The sequence below is a fragment of the Cyclopterus lumpus genome, chromosome 4 (assembly GCF_009769545.1).
Source record: "Cyclopterus lumpus isolate fCycLum1 chromosome 4, fCycLum1.pri, whole genome shotgun sequence".
NCBI classification, from domain to species: Eukaryota; Metazoa; Chordata; class Actinopteri; order Perciformes; family Cyclopteridae; genus Cyclopterus; species Cyclopterus lumpus.
The window spans coordinates 27,980,858-28,000,967 of NC_046969.1; the positions used below are offsets into that span (position 1 = coordinate 27,980,858).

The window sequence follows — 20,110 nt, forward strand, 5'->3', positions numbered from 1 at the left end:
TTCATCACCTCCACCCAACTGCAACACCCCCACTCAACTGCATCAACCCCACCCAACTGCATCAACCCCACCCAACTGCATCACTCCACCCAACTGCAACACCCCCACCCAACTGCATCAACCCCATCCAACTGCATCACTCCACCCAATTGCAACACCCCCACCCAACTGCATCAACCCCACCCAACTGCAACACCCCCACCCAACTGCATCAACCCCATCCAACTGCATCACTCCACCCAACTGCAACACCCCCACCCAACTGCATCAACCCCATCCAACTGCATCAACCCCATCCAACTGCATCACTCCACCCAACTTCATCACCTCCACCCAACTGCAACACCCCCACTCAACTGCATCAACCCCACCCAACTGCATCACTCCACCCAACTGCAACACCCCCACCTAACTGCATCACTCCACCCAATTGCAACACTCCACTCAACTGCATCAACCCCACCCAACTGCATCAACCCCACCCAACTGCATTACTCCACCCAACTGCAACACCCCCACCCAACTGCATCAACCCCATCCAACTGCATCACTCCACCCAACTTCATCACCTCCACCCAACTGCAACACCCCCACTCAACTGCATCAACCCCACCCAACTGCATCACTCCACCCAACTGCAACACCCCCACCCAACTGCATCATTCCACCCAACTTCATCACCTCCACCCAACTGCATCCTTATTCATGTCGGTTGACTTTCTGTTTATAAAGTGTTGGATTCCGTGAAAGGCTGATGCTGAGAAACTCTGTTTTAACACTTTGTATATACGTCTTTTATGTTGAGTAAAACTGTCCCGAGTGTTGAGCCACCGAGCATCGAACCTGACCCTCCTGGATAGAAACCTTCATCTCTTACAGCTCCAACCTTCCATCAGCCCAAGAAATGCAGAGCAACATGGTCCAAGCAGCTGTCCAGGGTCTATGCTAATAAGGCTTTTGTTTTGAAAAGGTAAGAGACTAATCCTTGAACCTGCGTCCCTGCAAACTTTTATAATAGTTCTCCTGTTCAGTCTGGTTACGAATCTCTTGATCCAACAGAACTAGTGCTGTCTTGCGTCTCATGGCCATCTCCTTGCGCTGAGTGTCTGCTTGCATCTCCACCTGCGGGTGATGGGGGGTCTGATCATGGCCGACTGCGGTGCATCGCGAGGCGGATCGGTGGGGCCGGAAACTACTGCCGCGGGCGGCAGAGTCTCCTCGGTTCAGACTATTGAGGTCGTAGGTGTCTCGAGGGTCGCCCCCATTGGATGCTCCCGTCCACTCCCACGGGGCACTGTTACCTGCAAGGGACGGGGCTTGAAGAGGGGGTTGGGCTTGGACAACAGGATGGTGAGCGGCATGGGCATCCACAGTGATGATACCCGACCCCTCTCGCTGCTGCTCAGAGGGGGGGCGGTAGTGCGGAGAGTCTGTGGTTGAGGAGGTGCCGGAACAGGTGGAGGTGGTCTCAGAGGATCTTTCCCCTGAGGAAGAAGAGGGGAGGAGGCCCTGCTGCTTCGACATGGCAATGACCTGCATGAGTCGTGGCTGATTGGTGGCCCCATGGCCTGAGCCCTCTCTGCTGGTCTTCTCTCGAATGGCGAGCCACTTGGCCCGGGTCAGGGCGCTTTTTGGGGACACCGGTGGGGGTCCAGCTTCAGGAATCTGTGGTGGTCTGGGAGTTGCCACAGCTTTGGCGCCCCCTGGAGGCGGAGTAGGGTTACGACAGGAGGCCGCCCTCCCAGACTGCACTGCGGCCTGGTATATGGGGACCTGAGACCCCCCCTCGTCTGTGCCCACTGAGCCCACCTCAGATCCGTCCTCGCTGGCCTCATGGTCCGTCTCGTCCCGGACACTCAGACCTCTCATCTCCATCGACTTTTGCTTCCACTCCGTCACCAGCTGCTGCGAACGCATGGGGTCCATGGGAACCTGCACGGCCTTCAGACGCCGCTGCACCGGCTGGACCGGCAGCACCTGCTGCACCTGCTGCACCGGTTCCTCTGGCCCGGAGTTGGCCCCCAGCACCCCATTCACATTAATGCTAGCCCTCGGCAGCGTGTTACTGAAGGTCAGCATGGTCTCCTTCCCCATGGGGCTGCGAGGAGCCAGCAGCTCTACGTCCACGCTGGCCCTCTTCAAGCTACCCATGGAGGCCTTCTCCCTCTGCAGGGGTCCCAGGCCCTCCAGCCGGTCCATGGGGGCCGGAACCACCGCTATCTCATCGTGACTCTCCGAGGCAGAGGCGGGGCCCTTGTTGTAGACGGAATCGTGTCCTCGCTCAGTCAGCGCTCGCAGAGGGTCCTCCTTTGGCGGTGGGGGTGGGGGGGTAAAAGTGATGTCATCAGAGGATTTGAAGTTGGCCACAGCGTGAAATGCCTGAAGAAGAAAAGCTAGATGATGTCACACTGATGAGAAAGAAACCTAAAAATTAACTCATCAAGAATTCAAGGTTTGCTGCGTAACTTTAAGTCCTTGTTATGAAAGACACTGGTGTAATATATATAATATATATATTATAACAAATCACCTCTGGCCAAATCAATCACTACTTTACACCTTTGCATTATTGTTGAGAACGTTCATTTATTATTATTCAATTCCATTTTTATATATTATATAATATTGCTTTACCTGTATGTATAAATGCTGCTGTCATTAAACAATTTCCCCTTGCAGGATTAATAAAGTAACTAACTAACTATCTATCTATCTATCTATCTATCCTCTCACCATTGTTATGATTATTATAATTATCATAATCATTGTTATTATTATCATTATTATTATCTAGTTATAGTTTAAACCTGGTTGGTGTTTAAACCTAGTTAGTGTTGAAAGGGTTTTATAAAACCAGCTTCCACTTTCAGTCCTGGAGGCAGACACAGTCACCTCATTCAAGAATAGACTTAAGACTTTCCTCTTTAATAGTGCTTATAGTTAGGGCTGAATCAGGTTTGCCCTGGTCCAGCCCCTTGATATGCTGCTATAGGCTTATAGCCTGCTGGGGGATGTTTTAGGATACACTGAGCACCTATCTCCTCTTCTCTCTCTCCTTATGGATGAATTTACATCTCTCCATTGCACCTTATTAACTCTGCTTCCTCCCCGGAGTCTTTGTGTCTTCTCGCCTCATAGGGTCCATTGGACCTGGAGGTGTCTGATGCTGGTCTTGGGCCCTGCCCCCTGACTTCTTGCCCCTGCTTCCTGCATCCTGCCCCTGGCCTGGTCTGGCCTCATTGGCCCTGCATCCTTCTTTGTGCCTCCTGCCTCAAGGGCCTGGCCTCGTGCCTCCTTGGCGATGCCTCCTGCATAATGGTCCGGACTCCTGCCTCCTTGGCCCTGCCTCTTGCCATGGCCCTGCTGATGCGCCCGCCCCCCCTCCTCCTGTTTCATGGATTGTCTGGATCGTGGTCCATGCCTACTACTCATTATTCATAATTTCATATTCATTGAATGTTCATGTAACTCTGTAACTCGGTTCATTCTGTACACATGACCCATTGCTTCTGTCCATCTGGGGGGAGGGATCCTCCTCTGTTGCCCTCCTGAAGGGTTCTTACCCTTTTTACCCTAAAAGGTTATTTGTCTGCTTTTCTGGGAGTTTTTCCTGATCCGATGTGAGGTCAAAGGTCAGGGATGTCGTATGTGTAGGCTGTACAGATTGTAAAGCCTTCTGCAGAGAATTTGTAATTTGTGATTTTGGGATCTATAAAATTAACTGAATTCAATTGAAAAACCTAGTTGGTGTATAAACCTAGTTAGTGTTTAACCTTGGTTAGTGTTTAAACCTGTTTAATGTATGAAACTGGTTTGTATATGAACCTAGTTAGTGTTTAAACCTGGTTAATGTTTAAACCTAGTTAGTGTTTAACCCTGGTTAGTGTTTAAATCTAGTTAGTGTTTAAATCTGGTTAGTGGTTAAATCTGGTTAATGTTTTAACCTGGCTAGTGTTTAACCCTGGATAGTGTTTAAACCTGGTTGGTGTTTAACCCTGTTTAGTGTTTAAACCTGGTTAGTGTATTAACCTAGTTAGTGTTTAAACCTAGTTAGTGTTTAAAACTATTTAGTGATTAAACCAGGTTAGTGTATAAACCTGGTTAGTGTTTAAACCTAGTTAGTGTTTAAAATTAGTTAGTGTATAAACCTAGTTAGTGTTTAAACCAGGTTAGTGTATAAACCTAGTTAGTGTTTGAAACTAGTTAGTGTTTAAAACTAGTTAGTGTATAAACCTAGTTAGTGTTTAAACCTGAATAATGGTTCAAACTAGTTAGTGTATAAACCAGGTTAGTGTATCAACCTAGTTAGTGTATAAACCTAGTTAGTGTTTAAAATTAGTTAGTGTATTAACCTAGTTAGTGTTTAAACCAGGTTAGTGTATAAACCTAGTTAGTGTTTGAAACTAGTTAGTGTTTAAAACTAGTTAGTGTATAAACCTGGTTAGTGTTTAAACCTAGTTAGTGTTTGAAACTAGTTAGTGTTTAAAACTAGTTAGTGTATAAACCTGGTTAGTGTTTAAACCTAGTTAGTGTTTGAAACTAGTTAGTGTTTAAAACTAGTTAGTGTATAAACCTGGTTAGTGTTTAAACCTAGTTAGTGTTTGAAACTAGTTAGTGTTTAAAACTAGTTAGTGTATAAACCTAGTTAGTGTTTAAACCTAGTTAGTGTTTGAACCTAGTTAGTGTATACACCTAGTTAGTGTTTAAACCTGGATAATGGTTAAAACTAGTTAGTGTATATACCTGGTTAGTGTTTAAACCAGGTTAGTGTATAAACCTAGTTAGTGTTTAAACCAGGTTAGTGTTTAAACCTAGTTAGTGTTTGAACCTAGTTAGTGTATACACCTAGTTAGTGTTTAAACCTGGATAATGGTTAAAACTAGTTAGTGTATATACCTGGTTAGTGTTTAAACCTGGTTAGCGTAAACACCTAGTTATTGTTTAAACCTGGATAATAGTTAAACCTAGTTAGTGTTTAAAACTAGTTAGTGTTTAAACTAGTTAGTGTTTAAACTAGTTAGTGTTTAAAACTAGTTAGTGTTTATACCTAGTTAGTGTTTACAACTAGTTAGTGTTTAAACCTGGATAATGGTTAAACCTGGTTAGTGTTTACAACTAGTTAGTGTAAAAAACAGGTTAGTGTATGAACCAGGTTAGTGTATAAATGCGCCGTCTCACCAGGTAAGCAGCAACGAAGGCTCCGATGAGGAAGCCCACATGCACGTCGATGGGATGGCTGCGGTGCTGCGTGACCTGAGTCAGACCTGCCAGCGCTGCCGTCATGGAGAACCCAAACACCAGGACCGGCTTCAGCAGCTTGGTGCTGTCGGAGATGGTCGAGTTGAAGTACATCTAAACAGAAAGAATCACAAGTCTGGAGTATGGAAGTAATAGGTCACATTACTTGTCACAACATCATATTATTAAATGTATCTCTCTCTCTCTCTCTCTCTCTCTCTATATATATATATATATATATATATATATATATATATATATATATATATATAAATACACACACATGTTAAACCCTCCATAGCTTCTCTGTGTTAATATATATATATTAATATATATGCTCCCGTTATATATATATATATAAATACACACATGTTAAACTCCCCATAGCTTCTGTGTGTTAAAATAAAATGTTGTTGGTTTGAACAAAGAGGAGTTGTACTCACAGAAACATAAACAGCAGCAAAGGCAGACAGAGTTGCATGTTGGGAAGGAAACGTTTTCCTGTGAGGACAGAAGAAAGAGTTGAATCAATATCACTTTAATCACTGAACACTACCTGAACAGGTGACTCACCTGGCAGCCATGATGGCGTGCTGGTCGTGGCCCGAGCAGATGTCTTTAGTAATGTAAGCGTTTCTGTCGCAGGAGACGCCGACCTGCGTGTAGTTGGGTTTACAGACGGTGAGGAAGAACGGAGCATGGTAACCTGTCGAAAGCTGGATGATGTCAGTGACCAGAGCCGTCGCACACAGACCGAACACATGCACACCTGCAGAGAGATAGACAGGTGTGAGGACTGTGACGTCAATGTAATTGCAGGTGTAACTGCAGGTGTAATTGCAGGTGTAACTGCAGGTGTAGCTACAGGTGTAGATACAGGTGTAACTGCAGGTGTAATTGCAGGTGTAATTGCAGGTGTAATTGCAGGTGTAGCTGCAGGTGTAGATACAGGTGTAACTGCAGGTGTAATTACAGGTGTAGCTGCAGGTGTAATTACAGGTGTAGCTGCAGGTGTAACTGCAGGTGTAATTGCAGGTGTAGCTGCAGGTGTAGATACAGGTGTAACTGCAGGTGTAATTACAGGTGTAGCTGCAGGTGTAATTACAGGTGTAACTGCAGGTGTAATTGCAGGTGTAGCTACAGGTGTAGCTGCAGGTGTAATTGCAGGTGTAGCTACAGGTGTAGATACAGGTGTAACTGCAGGTGTAGCTGCAGGTGTAGATACAGGTGTAACTGCAGGTGTAATTACAGGTGTAGCTGCAGGTGTAACTGCAAGTTTAATTGCAGGTGTAGCTGCAGGTGTAACTGCAGGTGTAATTGCAGGTGTAGCTGCAGGTGTAACTGCAGGTGTAATTACAGGTGTAACTGCAGGTGTAATTGCAGGTGTAGCTGCAGGTGTAGATACAGGTGTAACTGCAGGTGTAATTACAGGTGTAGATACAGGTGTAACTGCAGGTGTAATTGCAGGTGTAGCTGCAGGTGTAGCTGCAGGTGTAGCTGCAGGTGTAGCTGCAGGTATAGTCGGTGCCGTACCTACAAAGCGCACCGTCCTCCTCAGGAAGGAGTTGAAGTTGCAGCCTCCTGCGTTGATGCTTCCTTCAGGTCGATGGATTTTCAGTCTGGACTGCAGGCAGTAGATCAGACCTTCAACCAGCATGATCTGATACATGAATCAAACACACCTTCAGGGTTTCAGCATCAGCAGGACCACGGAGGCAGGAGGCATTGCGAAAGAGGTCGGACCAATGAGGTCAGGCCGTTCAGGCAGGAGGAGATGAAAAAATGCAGTCCTTGAGATTTGCATAACGTGGAGTTAAATGACAAGTCTGGGTCAAAGATAACTAGAGATTCTTTACAGTGGTGTTGGATGCCAGGGCAATGCCATCTACAGAAACCACATCACCAGATAATTGATCTCTGAGGTGTTCAGGGCCAGTAAAATAACTTCAGTTTTGTCTGAGTTTAACATCAGGAAGTTGCAGGTCATCCATGTTTTTATGTCTTTAAGACATTCTTGAATTTTAGCGAGCTGGTTGGTCTCCTCTGGTTTGATCAATGTGTGGGTGTTACCGATGCAGCCGGCGAAGGCAAGGCAGATCTGCATAACAATGAAAGTTTATGGAGTGTACCAGTACAGAGATGAGTCCTTTATCTGCACTAAGGTCTAACAAGACCAGTACAGAGATGAGTCCTTTATCAGCACTAAGGTCTAACAAGACCAGTACAGAGATGAGTCCTTTATCAGCACTAAGGTCTAACAAGACCAGTAAATATAGTTTGCAGGTCTGAGGGTTCTACCAGGGAGCAAACCTCCTTTGCCTCACTGTCTTTTTCTTCAGTGGGGCTATCGAGTCTAGTGTCATTCTCAGTGAGCCTGTAGCACTATCGACAAGATGATCAATCTGGGACGGACTAAAGTTAGCACAGGAGTCCTCCGTCACATTGAGACGTGGTATTGAATCAAATGCAGAAGGAATCTCTTCTTTAAATGTAGCTACAGCACTGTCAGTTAGACATCTGGTGTAGAAACTTTTGACTAACGGTGTATACTCCGGGAGTATAAACTCAAAAGTTATGAGGTAATGGTCTGACAGAAGAGGGTTCTGTGGGAAGACCTCCAAATGCTCAATGTCAATGCCATATGTAAGAACAAGGTGGAGGGTGTGGCCAAAGCAGTGAGTGGGTTTCTGTACTCTGACAGAAGCCAATCGAGTCCAACAATGAGATAAATGCAGCACTAAGGCAATCATTATCAACATCAATCCATCCATCATCAGCTCTTATCCGGGGTCGGGTCGCGGTGGCAGCAGGTCCAGCAGGCCGACCCAGGCCTCCCTCTCACCCGCAACACTTTCCAGCTCATTCTGGGGGATCCCGAGGCGTTCCAAGGCCAGCCGGGAGATATAATCCCTCCAGCGTGTCCTCGGTCTTCCCCGGGGCCTCCTACCAGTTGTACCATTATCAACATCCACATGAATATTAACAGCTCCTACAATAATAACCTTATCAGTTTTAAGGGCTAAACTTGATAAAAACTCTGAAAATTCAGATATAAATTCTGAATATGGACCTGGTGGCCGGTACAGTATAACAAATATAATTGGCTGTAATGTTTTACAGGTTGGATGTGAAAGACTAAGAACAAGGCTTTCAAATGAGTTGTAGTTTAGTTTAGGTTTAAGATTTATTAATAGGCTTGAGTCAAAGATGGCTGCTACTCCACCTCCTCGGCCGGTGCCTCGAGGAATGTGAGTATTAATATGACTTGGAGGAGTTGATTGATTTATGATGGGACCAGATACCATGTGGATCAGGTCCCATGTCAGGTCTCAGTATCTTGCGTGTGTGCGTGCTTGCGTGTGCGTGCGTGTGCCTGCGTGCGTTGTGTGTGTGTGCGTGCGTGTACGTGTGCGTGTGTGGGTGTGTGTGTTACCGATGCAGCCGGTCCGGCGAAGGCGAGGCTCAGCAGCATCAGCAGAGGGATCAGTTCGTCTCCTCCATCCACGTACGGCATGCTGAGCTCTCGGTCGTGGCAGCGGAACCCCACCTGAGCCGGCTGCACCACATCGGTCAGCTCCAGGAAGTACAGAGACACCATAGAAGAAGCCACAATGGGCAACTGAAGGAAGTACAGAGACACCATAGAAGAAGCCACAATGGGCAACTGAAGGAAGTACAGAGACACCATAGAAGTAACTAAGGTCTAACACAACAAACCAGCAGTGACACATCATCATCATCATCACCACCACCACCATCATCATCATCACCACCACCACCACCACCATCATCATCATCATCATCACCATCACCACCACCACCACCACCACCAACATCATCATCATCATCATCATCATCATCATCATCATCATCATCATCATCATCATCATTATCACCACTATCACCACCACCATCATCATCATCACCACCACCACTATCATCATCATCATCACCACCACCACCACCATCATCATCATCATCATCATCATCATCATCATCACGACCACCACCACCACCACCACCATCATCATCATCATCATCATCATCATCATCACCACCATCATCATCATCATCATCATCATCACCACCACCACCATCATCATCATCACCAGCACCACTACCATCATCATCATCATCATCATCACCACTACCACCACCACCATCATCATCACCAGCACCACTACCATCATCATCATCATCATCATCACTAACACCACCACCATCATCATCATCACCACTACCACCATCATCATCATCATCATCACCACTACCATCATCATCATCACCATCATCACTACTACCACCATCTTCATCATCATCACTACCACCATCATCACAATCATCACCACCACCTATATCATCATCATCACCATCATCATCACCACCACCACCTATATCATCATCATCACCTTCATCATCACCCCCACCACCACCTATATCATCATCATCACCACCACCACCACCTATATCATCATCATCACCTTCATCATCACCACCACCACTACCTATATCATCATCATCACCTTCATCATCACCACCACCACCACCTATGTCATCATCATCACCTTCATCATCACCACCACCACCTATATCATCATCATCGCCTTCATCATCACCACCACCACCACCTATGTCATCATCATCACCTTCATCATCACCACCACCACCACCTATGTCATCATCATCACCTTCATCATCACCACCACCACCACTACCATCATCATCATCGCCTTCATCATCACCACCACCACCACTACCATCATCATCATCACCACCATCACCACTACACCATCATCATCATCATCACCATCATCACCACTACAACCATCATCATCACCACCATCACCTATATCATCATCACCACTACAACCATCATCATCACCACCATCACCTATATCATCATCACCACTACCACCATCATCATCATCATCACCACTACAACCATCATCACCATCACCACCATCACCACCACCACCTATATCATCATCACCACCTTCATCATCACCACTACCACCACCATCATCATCATCATCATCATCATCACAACTACAACCATCATCATCATCACCATCATCATCATCATCACCACTACCACCACCATCATCATCACCACCACTATCATCATCATCACCACTACCACCACCATCATCATCATCATCACCACTATCATCATCATCATCACCATCACTACCACCACCATCATCATCATCACCACTACCACCACCATCATCATCATCACCACTACCACTATCATCATCATCATCATCATCATCATCACCACTACCACCACCATCATCATCATCACCACTACCACCACCATCATCATCATCACCACTATCATCATCATCATCACCACTACCACCACCATCATCACCACTACCACCACCATCATCATCATCACCACTACCACCACCATCATCATCATCACCACTACCACTATCATCATCATCATCATCATCACCATCACCACTATCATCATCATCATCATCACCATCACCACTATCATCATCATCATCATCATCATCACCACTACCACTATCATCATCATCACCATCATCATCATCATCATCACCATCACTACCACCACCATCATCATCATCACCATCATCATCATCATCATCATCACCATCACTACCACCACCATCATCATCATCACCACTACCACTATCATCATCATCATCATCACCACTACCACTATCATCATCATCATCATCATCACCACTACCACTATCATCATCATCATCACTACCACTATCATCATCATCATCATCATCACCACTACCACCACCATCATCATCACCACTACCACTATCATCATCATCATCATCACCACTACCACTATCATCATCATCATCATCACCACTACCACTATCATCATCATCATCATCATCATCATCATCATCACCACTACCACTATCATCATCATCATCATCATCATCACCACTACCACTATCATCATCATCATCATCATCACCACTACCACTATCATCATCATCATCACCACTACCACCACCACCATCATCATCATCACCACTACCACCACCATCATCATCACCACTACCACTATCATCATCATCATCACCACTACCACTATCATCATCATCATCATCATCACCACTACCACTATCATCATCATCATCATCATCATCATCATCATCACCACTACCACTATCATCATCATCATCATCACCACTACCACTATCATCATCATCACCATCATCATCATCATTGTCCTCACCTCCACAAAGTAGAAACATGGCAGCAGAGTCAAACTGTCCTTTGGAGGTTTCTTCTTCATCTTCTCAGAGTTCATCATCGTCCCGATCGAGCTGCAACACACACATACACATACACAAAAACACGCACACAAAGTGTGTTACACTAAATAGACATCCTTCTTCATTCTATACAGAATATATAGATATATAAATATATAATATGTCTCACTAATGTCTCATTGATGGCTCACTGATGTCTCATTGATGTCTTATTGATGTCTTATTGATGTCTTATTGATGTCTCATTGATGTCTCACTGATGTCTCATTGATGTCTCATTGATGTCTCACTGATGTCTCATTGATGTCTTATTGATGTCTCACTGATGTCTCATTGATGTCTTATTGATGTCTCACTGATGTCTCATTGATGTCTTATTGATGTCTCATTGATGTCTTATTGATGTTTCACTGATGTCTTATTGATGTCTCACTGATGTCTCACTGATGTCTCATTGATGTCTCACTGATGTCTTACTGATGTCTCTCACTGATGTCTTATTGATGTCTCACTGATGTCTCACTAATGTCTCATTGATGTCTCACTGATGTCTTATTGATGTCTCACTGATGTCTCATTGATGTCTCACTGATGTCTCACTGATGTCTCATTGATGTCTTATTGATGTCTCACTGATGTCTTACTGATGTCTCTCACTGATGTCTTATTGATGTCTCACTGATGTCTCACTAATGTCTTATTGATGTCTTATTGATGTCTCACTAATGTCTCATTGATGTCTCACTGATGTCTTATTGATGTCTCACTGATGTCTTATTGATGTCTCATTGATGTCTCACTGATGTCTCATTGATGTCTCACTGATGTCTTACTGATGTCTCTCACTGATGTCTCATTGATGTCTCACTGATGTCTCACTAATGTCTCATTGATGTCTCACTGATGTCTTATTGATGTCTCACTGATGTCTCATTGATGTCTCACTGATGTCTCACTGATGTCTTATTGATGTCTCACTGATGTCTTATTGATGTCTCACTGATGTCTCACTGATGTCTTATTGATGTCTCACTGATGTCTTATTGATGTCTCACTGATGTCTCACTGATGTCTTATTGATGTCTCACTGATGTCTTATTGATGTCTCACTGATGTCTCACTGATGTCTCATTGATGTCTTATTGATGTCTCACTGATGTCTCACTGATGTCTTATTGATGTCTCACTGATGTCTCATTGATGTCTTATTGATGTCTCATTGATGTCTCACTGATGTCTCATTGATGTCTTATTGATGTCTTATTGATGTCTCACTGATGTCTCATTTATGTCTTATTGATGTCTCACTGATGTCTCACTGATGTCTCATTGATGTCTTATTGATGTCTCACTGATGTCTCATTGATGTCTCACTGATGTCTCACTGATGTCTCACTGATGTCTCACTGATGTCTCATTGATGTCTTATTGATGTCTCACTGATGTCTTACTGATGTCTCTCACTGATGTCTTATTGATGTCTCACTGATGTCTCACTAATGTCTTATTGATGTCTCACTGATGTCTCATTGATGTCTCACTGATGTCTCATTGATGTCTTATTGATGTCTCACTGATGTCTTACTGATGTCTCTCACTGATGTCTTATTGATGTCTCACTGATGTCTCACTAATGTCTTATTGATGTCTCACTAATGTCTCATTGATGTCTCACTGATGTCTTATTGATGTCTCACTGATGTCTTATTGATGTCTCACTGATGTCTCACTGATGTCTCATTGATGTCTTATTGATGTCTCACTGATGTCTCATTGATGTCTCACTGATGTCTTATTGATGTCTCACTGATGTCTCATTGATGTCTCACTGATGTCTCATTGATGTCTTATTGATGTCTCACTGATGTCTCATTGATGTCTCACTGATGTCTCACTGATGTCTCACTGATGTCTCATTGATGTCTTATTGATGTCTCACTGATGTCTTACTGATGTCTTATTGATGTCTTATTGATGTCTCACTGATGTCTCATTGATGTCTCACTGATGTCTCATTGATGTCTTATTGATGTCTCACTGATGTCTCATTGATGTCTTATTGATGTCTCACTGATGTCTTATTGATGTCTTATTGATGTCTCACTGATGTCTCACTGATGTCTCATTGATGTCTTATTGATGTCTTATTGATGTCTCACTGATGTCTCATTGATGTCTCACTGATGTCTCATTGATGTCTTATTGATGTCTCACTGATGTCTTATTGATGTCTCACTGATGTCTCACTAATGTCTCATTGATGTCTCACTGATGTCTTATTGACGTCTCACTGATGTATTATTGATGTCTCACTGATGTCTCATTGATCAGAATCAGAACCATTTAATGCCAAGTATGTTGTATATACAAGGAATTTGTCTTGGCGGGTGGTGCATAATATTGGTCAATAAGACAATAAGACAAATTAGACAATATAAACACAGTGCAAGAAATATGAGTATGTTCAATTTACAGAATATAAAATATATATACTGAGGATGACTCAGTCAGTGGGGGACTGGGTCTCTGTTCATGAGGATCAGTGGGAAACCCGTGCTCTGTTCATGAGGGATGGACCGCAGCCTCCTGCCAGATGAAGGGACTCCAACTGTTCTTGTCCAGGGTGAGAGAGTCAGCTACAATCTTTCTTGCTCTTCAGGGTCCTTGAAACGAACAAGTCCTGAAGGGACGGCAGATTGCAGCCAATCACCTGCCAGCAGAGTGGATGATGTGCTGCAGTCTGCCCTTGTCCTTGTTAGTGGCTGCATTGTACCAGACGGTGATGGAGGAGCAGAGGATGGACTCAATGATGGTGGTGTAGAAGTGCACCATTATGTTCTTTGGCAGGTTGAACCTCTTCAGCTGCCTCAGGAAGAACATCCTCTGATGAGCCTTCTTAGTGATGGAGCTGATGTTCGGGTCCCACTTGAGGTCCTGGTTTATGATGGAGCCCAGGAAGCGGAAAACTGAAGTTATTTTACTGACCCTGAACACCTCAGAGATCAATTATCTGGTGATGTGGTTTCTGTAGATGGCATTGCCCTGGCATCCAACACCACTGTAAAGAATCTCTAGTTATCTTTGACCCAGACTTGTCCTTTAACTCCACGTGAAGCAAATCTCAAGGATTGTATTTTTTCATATACATAACATTTCAAAAATCAGGCACATCTTGTCTCAAAAAGATGCAGAAAAGCTGGTTCACGCGTTTGTTACTTCCAGACTAGATTACTGCAACTCCTTATTATCAGGCTGCTCTAATAAGTCTCTTAAGTCCCTCCAGTTGATCCAGAATGCTGCAGCTCGTGTACTCACACAAACTAAGAAAAGAGATCACATGACTCCTGTATTAGCTGCTCTGCCCTGGTCCAGCCCCTTGATATGCTGCTATAGGCTTATAGGCTGCTGGGGGATGTTTTAGGATACACTGAGCACCTATCTCCTCTTCTCTCTCTCCTTATGGATTTACATCTCTCCATTGCACCTTATTAACTCTGCTTCCTCCCCGGAGTCTTTGTGACTTCACGTCTCATAGGGTCCATTGGACCTGGAGGTGTCTGATGCCTCTTGCCATGGCGCTGCTGATGCGCCTGCCCCTCATTACATTACATTACATTACATGTCATTTAGCTGACGCTTTTATCCAAAGCGACTTACAATAAGTGCATTAAACCGTGAGTCCAAACTCAGAACAACAAGAATCAAGCAAGTACAATTTCTTCAATAAAGTTAAACTACAAAGTGCTATCAGTAAGAGACATTTAAGTGCTACTAAAGTGCTATCGGTAAGGGACATTTAAGTGCTACTACGGCATTTAAGTGCTACCTATTCAAGGTATAGTCAAAAAAGATGTGTTTTTAGTTTGCGCCGGAAGATGTAGAGACTTTCTGCTGTCCTGATGTCAATGGGGAGCTCGTTCCACCAATGAGGAGCCAGCACAGCAAACAGTCGTGATTTTGTTGAGTGTTTAGCTCGAAGTGAAGGAGCTACAAGCCGATTGGCAGAAGCCGAGCGAAGTGAACGGGCTGGGGTGTGAGGTTAGACCATGTCCTGGATGTGAGGTTAGACCATGTCCTGGGTGTGAGGTTAGACCATGTCCTGGGTGTGAGGTTAGACCATGTCCTGGATGTAGACCGGACCCGATCTGTTCGCAGCACGGTACGCAAGTACCAATATTTTGAAGCGGATGCGGGCGGCCACCGGTAACCAGTGAAGGTCGCGGAGGAGCGGAGTAGTGTGGGTATATTTCAGGAGGTTGAAGACCAGTCAAGCAGCTGCATTCTGGATGAGCTGTAGAGGTCGAATGGCATTAGCAGGTAGACCTGCCAAGAGGGAGTTGCAATAGTCTAGACGTGAGATGACCAGAGCCTGGACCAGAACCTGTGCCGCCTTCTGAGTGAGAAGAGGTCGTATTCTCCTGATGTTGTACAGCATGTACCTACAGGAGCGTGTTGTTGCGGTAATGTTGGCAGTCAGGGAGAGTTGACTGACAGGTGTCACTCCGAGGTTCCTGGAGTCGGAGTCGGAGCCAACACTGAGTTGTTGAAGTTAATAGACAGGTCGTGGGTGGGAGAGCATTTTCCTGGAAGGAGGAGAAGTTCAGTCTTGTCCGGGTTAATTTTCAGGTGGTGTGCGGACATCCACTGAGAGATGTCAGTCAGACATCCACTGAGAGATGTCAGTCAGACATCCACTGAGAGATGTCAATCAGACATCCACTGAGAGATGTCGGATAGACAGGCAGAGATTCGTGCTGCTACCCGTGTTTCAGATTGGGGAAACGAGAGGATCAGTTGGGTGTCGTCAGCATAGCTGTGGTCTACCTCCTTCTGTTTCATCGATTGTGTAGGTCTGGATCGTGGTCCACGCCTACTACTAATTATTCATACATTCTGTCATATTCATTGAATGTGTTGTAACTCTGTAACTCTGTTCATCTGGTCACATGACATCTATTCTTCTGTCCATCTAGGGAGAGGGATCCTCCTCTGTTGCTCTCCTGAAGGTTTCTTCACTTTTTTCCCTGTGAAAGGTTATTTTTGGGGAGTTGTTCCCGATCCGATGTGAGGTCAAAGGTCAGGGATGTCGTATGTGTACAGATTGTAAAGCCCTCTGAGGCTTATTCGTAATTTGTAATATTGGCCTATATAAAATAAACTGAATTGATGAACCAGCTACCATACCTCTACAGGCTGTTTGAGAGGGGCATTGCCCTGTTGCTGAACCAGCCACCATACCTCAACAAATCTACAACTTTTACAATAAGCCAACTGCTGAACCTCACTCAGCACATTACGGACAGAATCCAGAAAGGACCGGGAACAGGATCGTTAATCCGTCTGCCACTTACGACCCTGTGAACCATCGCCTCCTCTTAAAGATCTTGGAGCTGACCAAAGACCTGAAGGCCTTCACAGACCTCATTGGAGCCCTTCTGAAAGACGGGCGCCTCTTTGATGTCCTGAACAACAAGCAGACGGAATGGCCGACCTCAAGGTGCTGGCCCAACTGCTTTATAACATCTACACCAACGACCAGCCGACGGACCAGAACACTGAGCGGCTCATCTCTGCAGACGATCTCTGTGGAACATCTCAAGAGAACTCGTTGGAAGCAGTAGAACCAAACCTCACCACAGCCTGAGATGAGCTGCTTCTCTATTACGAGCACAACCACCTACAAAAGCCTACGTCTGCTCCTTCCATCGCAACAGACAGGTGAATGGAGCAGACAGACAGGTGGAGGGAGCAGACAGACAGGTGAATGGAGCAGACAGACAGGTGGAGGGAGCAGACAGACAGGTGAATGGAGCAGACAGACAGGTAAATGGAGCAGACAGGCAGGTGGAGGGAGCAGACAGACAGGTGAATGGAGCAGACAGACAGGTGGAGGGAGCAGACAGACAGGTGAATGGAGCAGACAGACAGGTGAATGGGCAGACAGACAGGTGAATGGAGCAGACAGACAGGTGAATGGGCAGACAAACAGGTAAATGGAGCAGACAGGCAGGTGAATGGGCAGACAAACACGTGAATGGAGCAGACAGACAGGTGAATGGGCAGACAGACAGGTGAATGGAGCAGACAGACAGGTGAATGGGCAGACAAACAGGTAAATGGAGCAGACAGGCAGGTGGATGGGCAGACAGACAGGTGAATAGGCAGACAAACACGTGAATGGAGCAGGCAGACAGGTGAATGGGCAGACAAACAGGTAAATGGAGCAGACAGACAGGTGAATGGGCAGACAGACAGGTGAATGGAGCAGACAGACAGGTGAATGGGCAGACAGACAGGTGAATGGAGCAGACAGGCAGGTGAATGGGCAGACAAACACGTGAATGGAGCAGACAGACAGGTGAATGGGCAGACAGACAGGTGAATAGGCAGACAAACACGTGAATGGAGCAGGCAGACAGGTGAATGGAGCAGACAGACAGGTGAATGGGCAGACAGACAGGTGAATGGAGCAGACAGACAGGTGAATGGGCAGACAAACACGCGAATGGAGCAGACAGACAGGTGAATGGGCAGACAGACAGGTGAATGGAGCAGACAGACAGGTGAATGGGCAGAGAGACAGGTGAATGGAGCAGACAGACAGGTGGATGGGCAGACAGACAGGTGGATGGGCAGAGAGACAGGTGAATGGAGCAGACAGACAGGTGGATGGGCAGACAAACACGTGAATGGAGCAGACAGACAGGTGAATGGGCAGACAGACAGGTGGATGGGCAGACAGACAGGTGAATGGAGCAGACAGACAGGTGGATGGGCAGACAAACACGTGAATGGAGCAGACAGACAGGTGAATGGGCAGACAAACACGTGAATGGAGCAGACAGACAGGTGGATGGAGCAGACAGACAGGTGGATGGGCAGACAGACAGGTGGATGGAGCAGACAGACAGGTGGATGGGCAGACAGACACGTGAATGGAGCAGACAGACAGGTGGATGGAGCAGACAGACAGGTGGATGGGCAGACAGACAGGTGGATGGAGCAGACAGACAGGTGGATGGGCAGACAGACAGGTGGATGCCCTGCAGTGACGGCCGTTTGTATTGTCTAACCGCTCGATGCAGCTTCAGTAATCTGCTGCGCCGCACAACACGCACACCAACACACACAACGTCCACACGCACGCGCTCACTAGACAGTAGAAACGGTCGCTCTCACCTCACACCATCGATCCGCTGTGGTTCCTCTAACGGTTCCTCCTTCAGCAGCAGAACCGGACCCGCTCACGAGCCGTGACACCGGACACACCTGCCGGTGGTCTCGGGCTACCGCGGCTCGAGTCCCGGTTCCGATAGTCCCGATTTAGACCCCGTTCCCCCCGAAACGGATCCGCTGCGACCGTTTTCTGTTTGCTGCGGAGATCTGCTGCTGCTGCGTGCGCGTGAGAGTGTACGCGTGTGTGAGTCTGTGTGTGTGCGTGTGTGAGAGTGAGTGTGAGTCTGTGTGTGTCTGTGTCAATGTGTGTGAGAGTGCGTGAGTCTGTATGTGTCAGTGTGTGTGTGTCTATGTGTGTGTGTGTGTGTTTGTGTGTGAGTCTGTGTGTGTCTGTGTCAATGTGTGTGAGAGTGCGTGTGTGAGTCTGTGTGTGTCTGTGTCAATGTGTGTGAGAGTGCGTGTGTGAGTCTGTGTGTGTGCGTGTGTGTGAGTCTGTGTGTGTGTGTGAGAGTGAGTGTGTGAGTATATGTGTGTGTCTGTGTGTGTTTGTGTGTGCGCGTGTGTGAGTCTGTGTGTGTGCGTCAATGTGTGTGTGAGAGTGAGTGTGTGAGTATATGTGTGTGTCTGTGTGTGTGTGTGCGTGTGTGTGAGTCTGTGTGTGTCTGTGTCAATGTGTGTGAGAGTGCGTGTGTGAGTCTGTGTGTGTGCGTGTGTGTGAGAGTGAGTGTGTGAGTATATGTGTGTGTCTGTGTGTGTTTGTGTGTGCGTGTGTGTATGTGTCAATGTGTGTGTGAGAGTAAGTGTGTGAGTCTGTGTGTCTGTGTCAATGTGTGTGAGAGTGCGTGTGTGTATGTGAGAGTGAGTGTGTGAGTCTGTGTGTATGAGCCTATGTGTGTGTGTGTGAGTCTGTGTCAATGTGTGTGAGAGTGTTTATGTGAGAGTGAGTGTGTGTGAGTCTGTATGTGTCAATGTGTGTGTGTGTGTGTCTATGTGTGTATGTGTCAATGTGTGTGTATGTGAGTGTATGTGTCTATGTGTGTGTGTGTATGTGTCAATGTGTGTGTGTGTCTATGTGTGTGTCTGTGTGTGTATGTGTCAATGTGTGTGTGTGTGAGTGTGTGAGTATATGTATGTGTCTATGTGTGTGTGTGTCTGTGTGTGTATGTGTCAATATGTGTGTGTGTGTCAATGTGTGAGTCTGTGTGTGTATGTGTCAATGTGTGTGTGTGTGAGTGTGAGGTTCACTTATAACATGTTAACAGAGACATTAGACATGTCGTTCAGCCCACGGCTTCCCTCTTTATTTTATTTGACCAGTTACTTTTCCTCTCTACGGCAACCCTGAAGGGACATATCATCTCCAATACCAAAACAGACGGTCTGTTACCCCCCCCCCCCCCCCCCCTCAATTCTTTGCA

The 20,110-nt window shown here is 45.9% G+C and overlaps 1 protein-coding gene across 1 annotated transcript; it reads right to left on the minus strand.

Moving 5' to 3' along the window:
- Window positions 1-221: 221 nt before the first annotated feature.
- On the minus strand, window positions 222-18,905 carry plppr3b (phospholipid phosphatase related 3b). The gene is made up of 8 exons (XM_034530896.1): window positions 18,696-18,905; window positions 11,477-11,567; window positions 8,672-8,857; window positions 6,772-6,898; window positions 5,812-6,007; window positions 5,682-5,739; window positions 5,179-5,352; window positions 222-2,379 (listed from the first exon to the last, which is right to left on the minus strand). The coding sequence occupies exons 2-8, from the start codon at window positions 11,552-11,554 to the stop codon at window positions 979-981; spliced, it is 2,220 nt and encodes a 739-aa protein (XP_034386787.1). The 5' UTR covers window positions 11,555-11,567; window positions 18,696-18,905; the 3' UTR covers window positions 222-978.
- Between the last annotated feature and the right edge of the window lie 1,205 nt (window positions 18,906-20,110).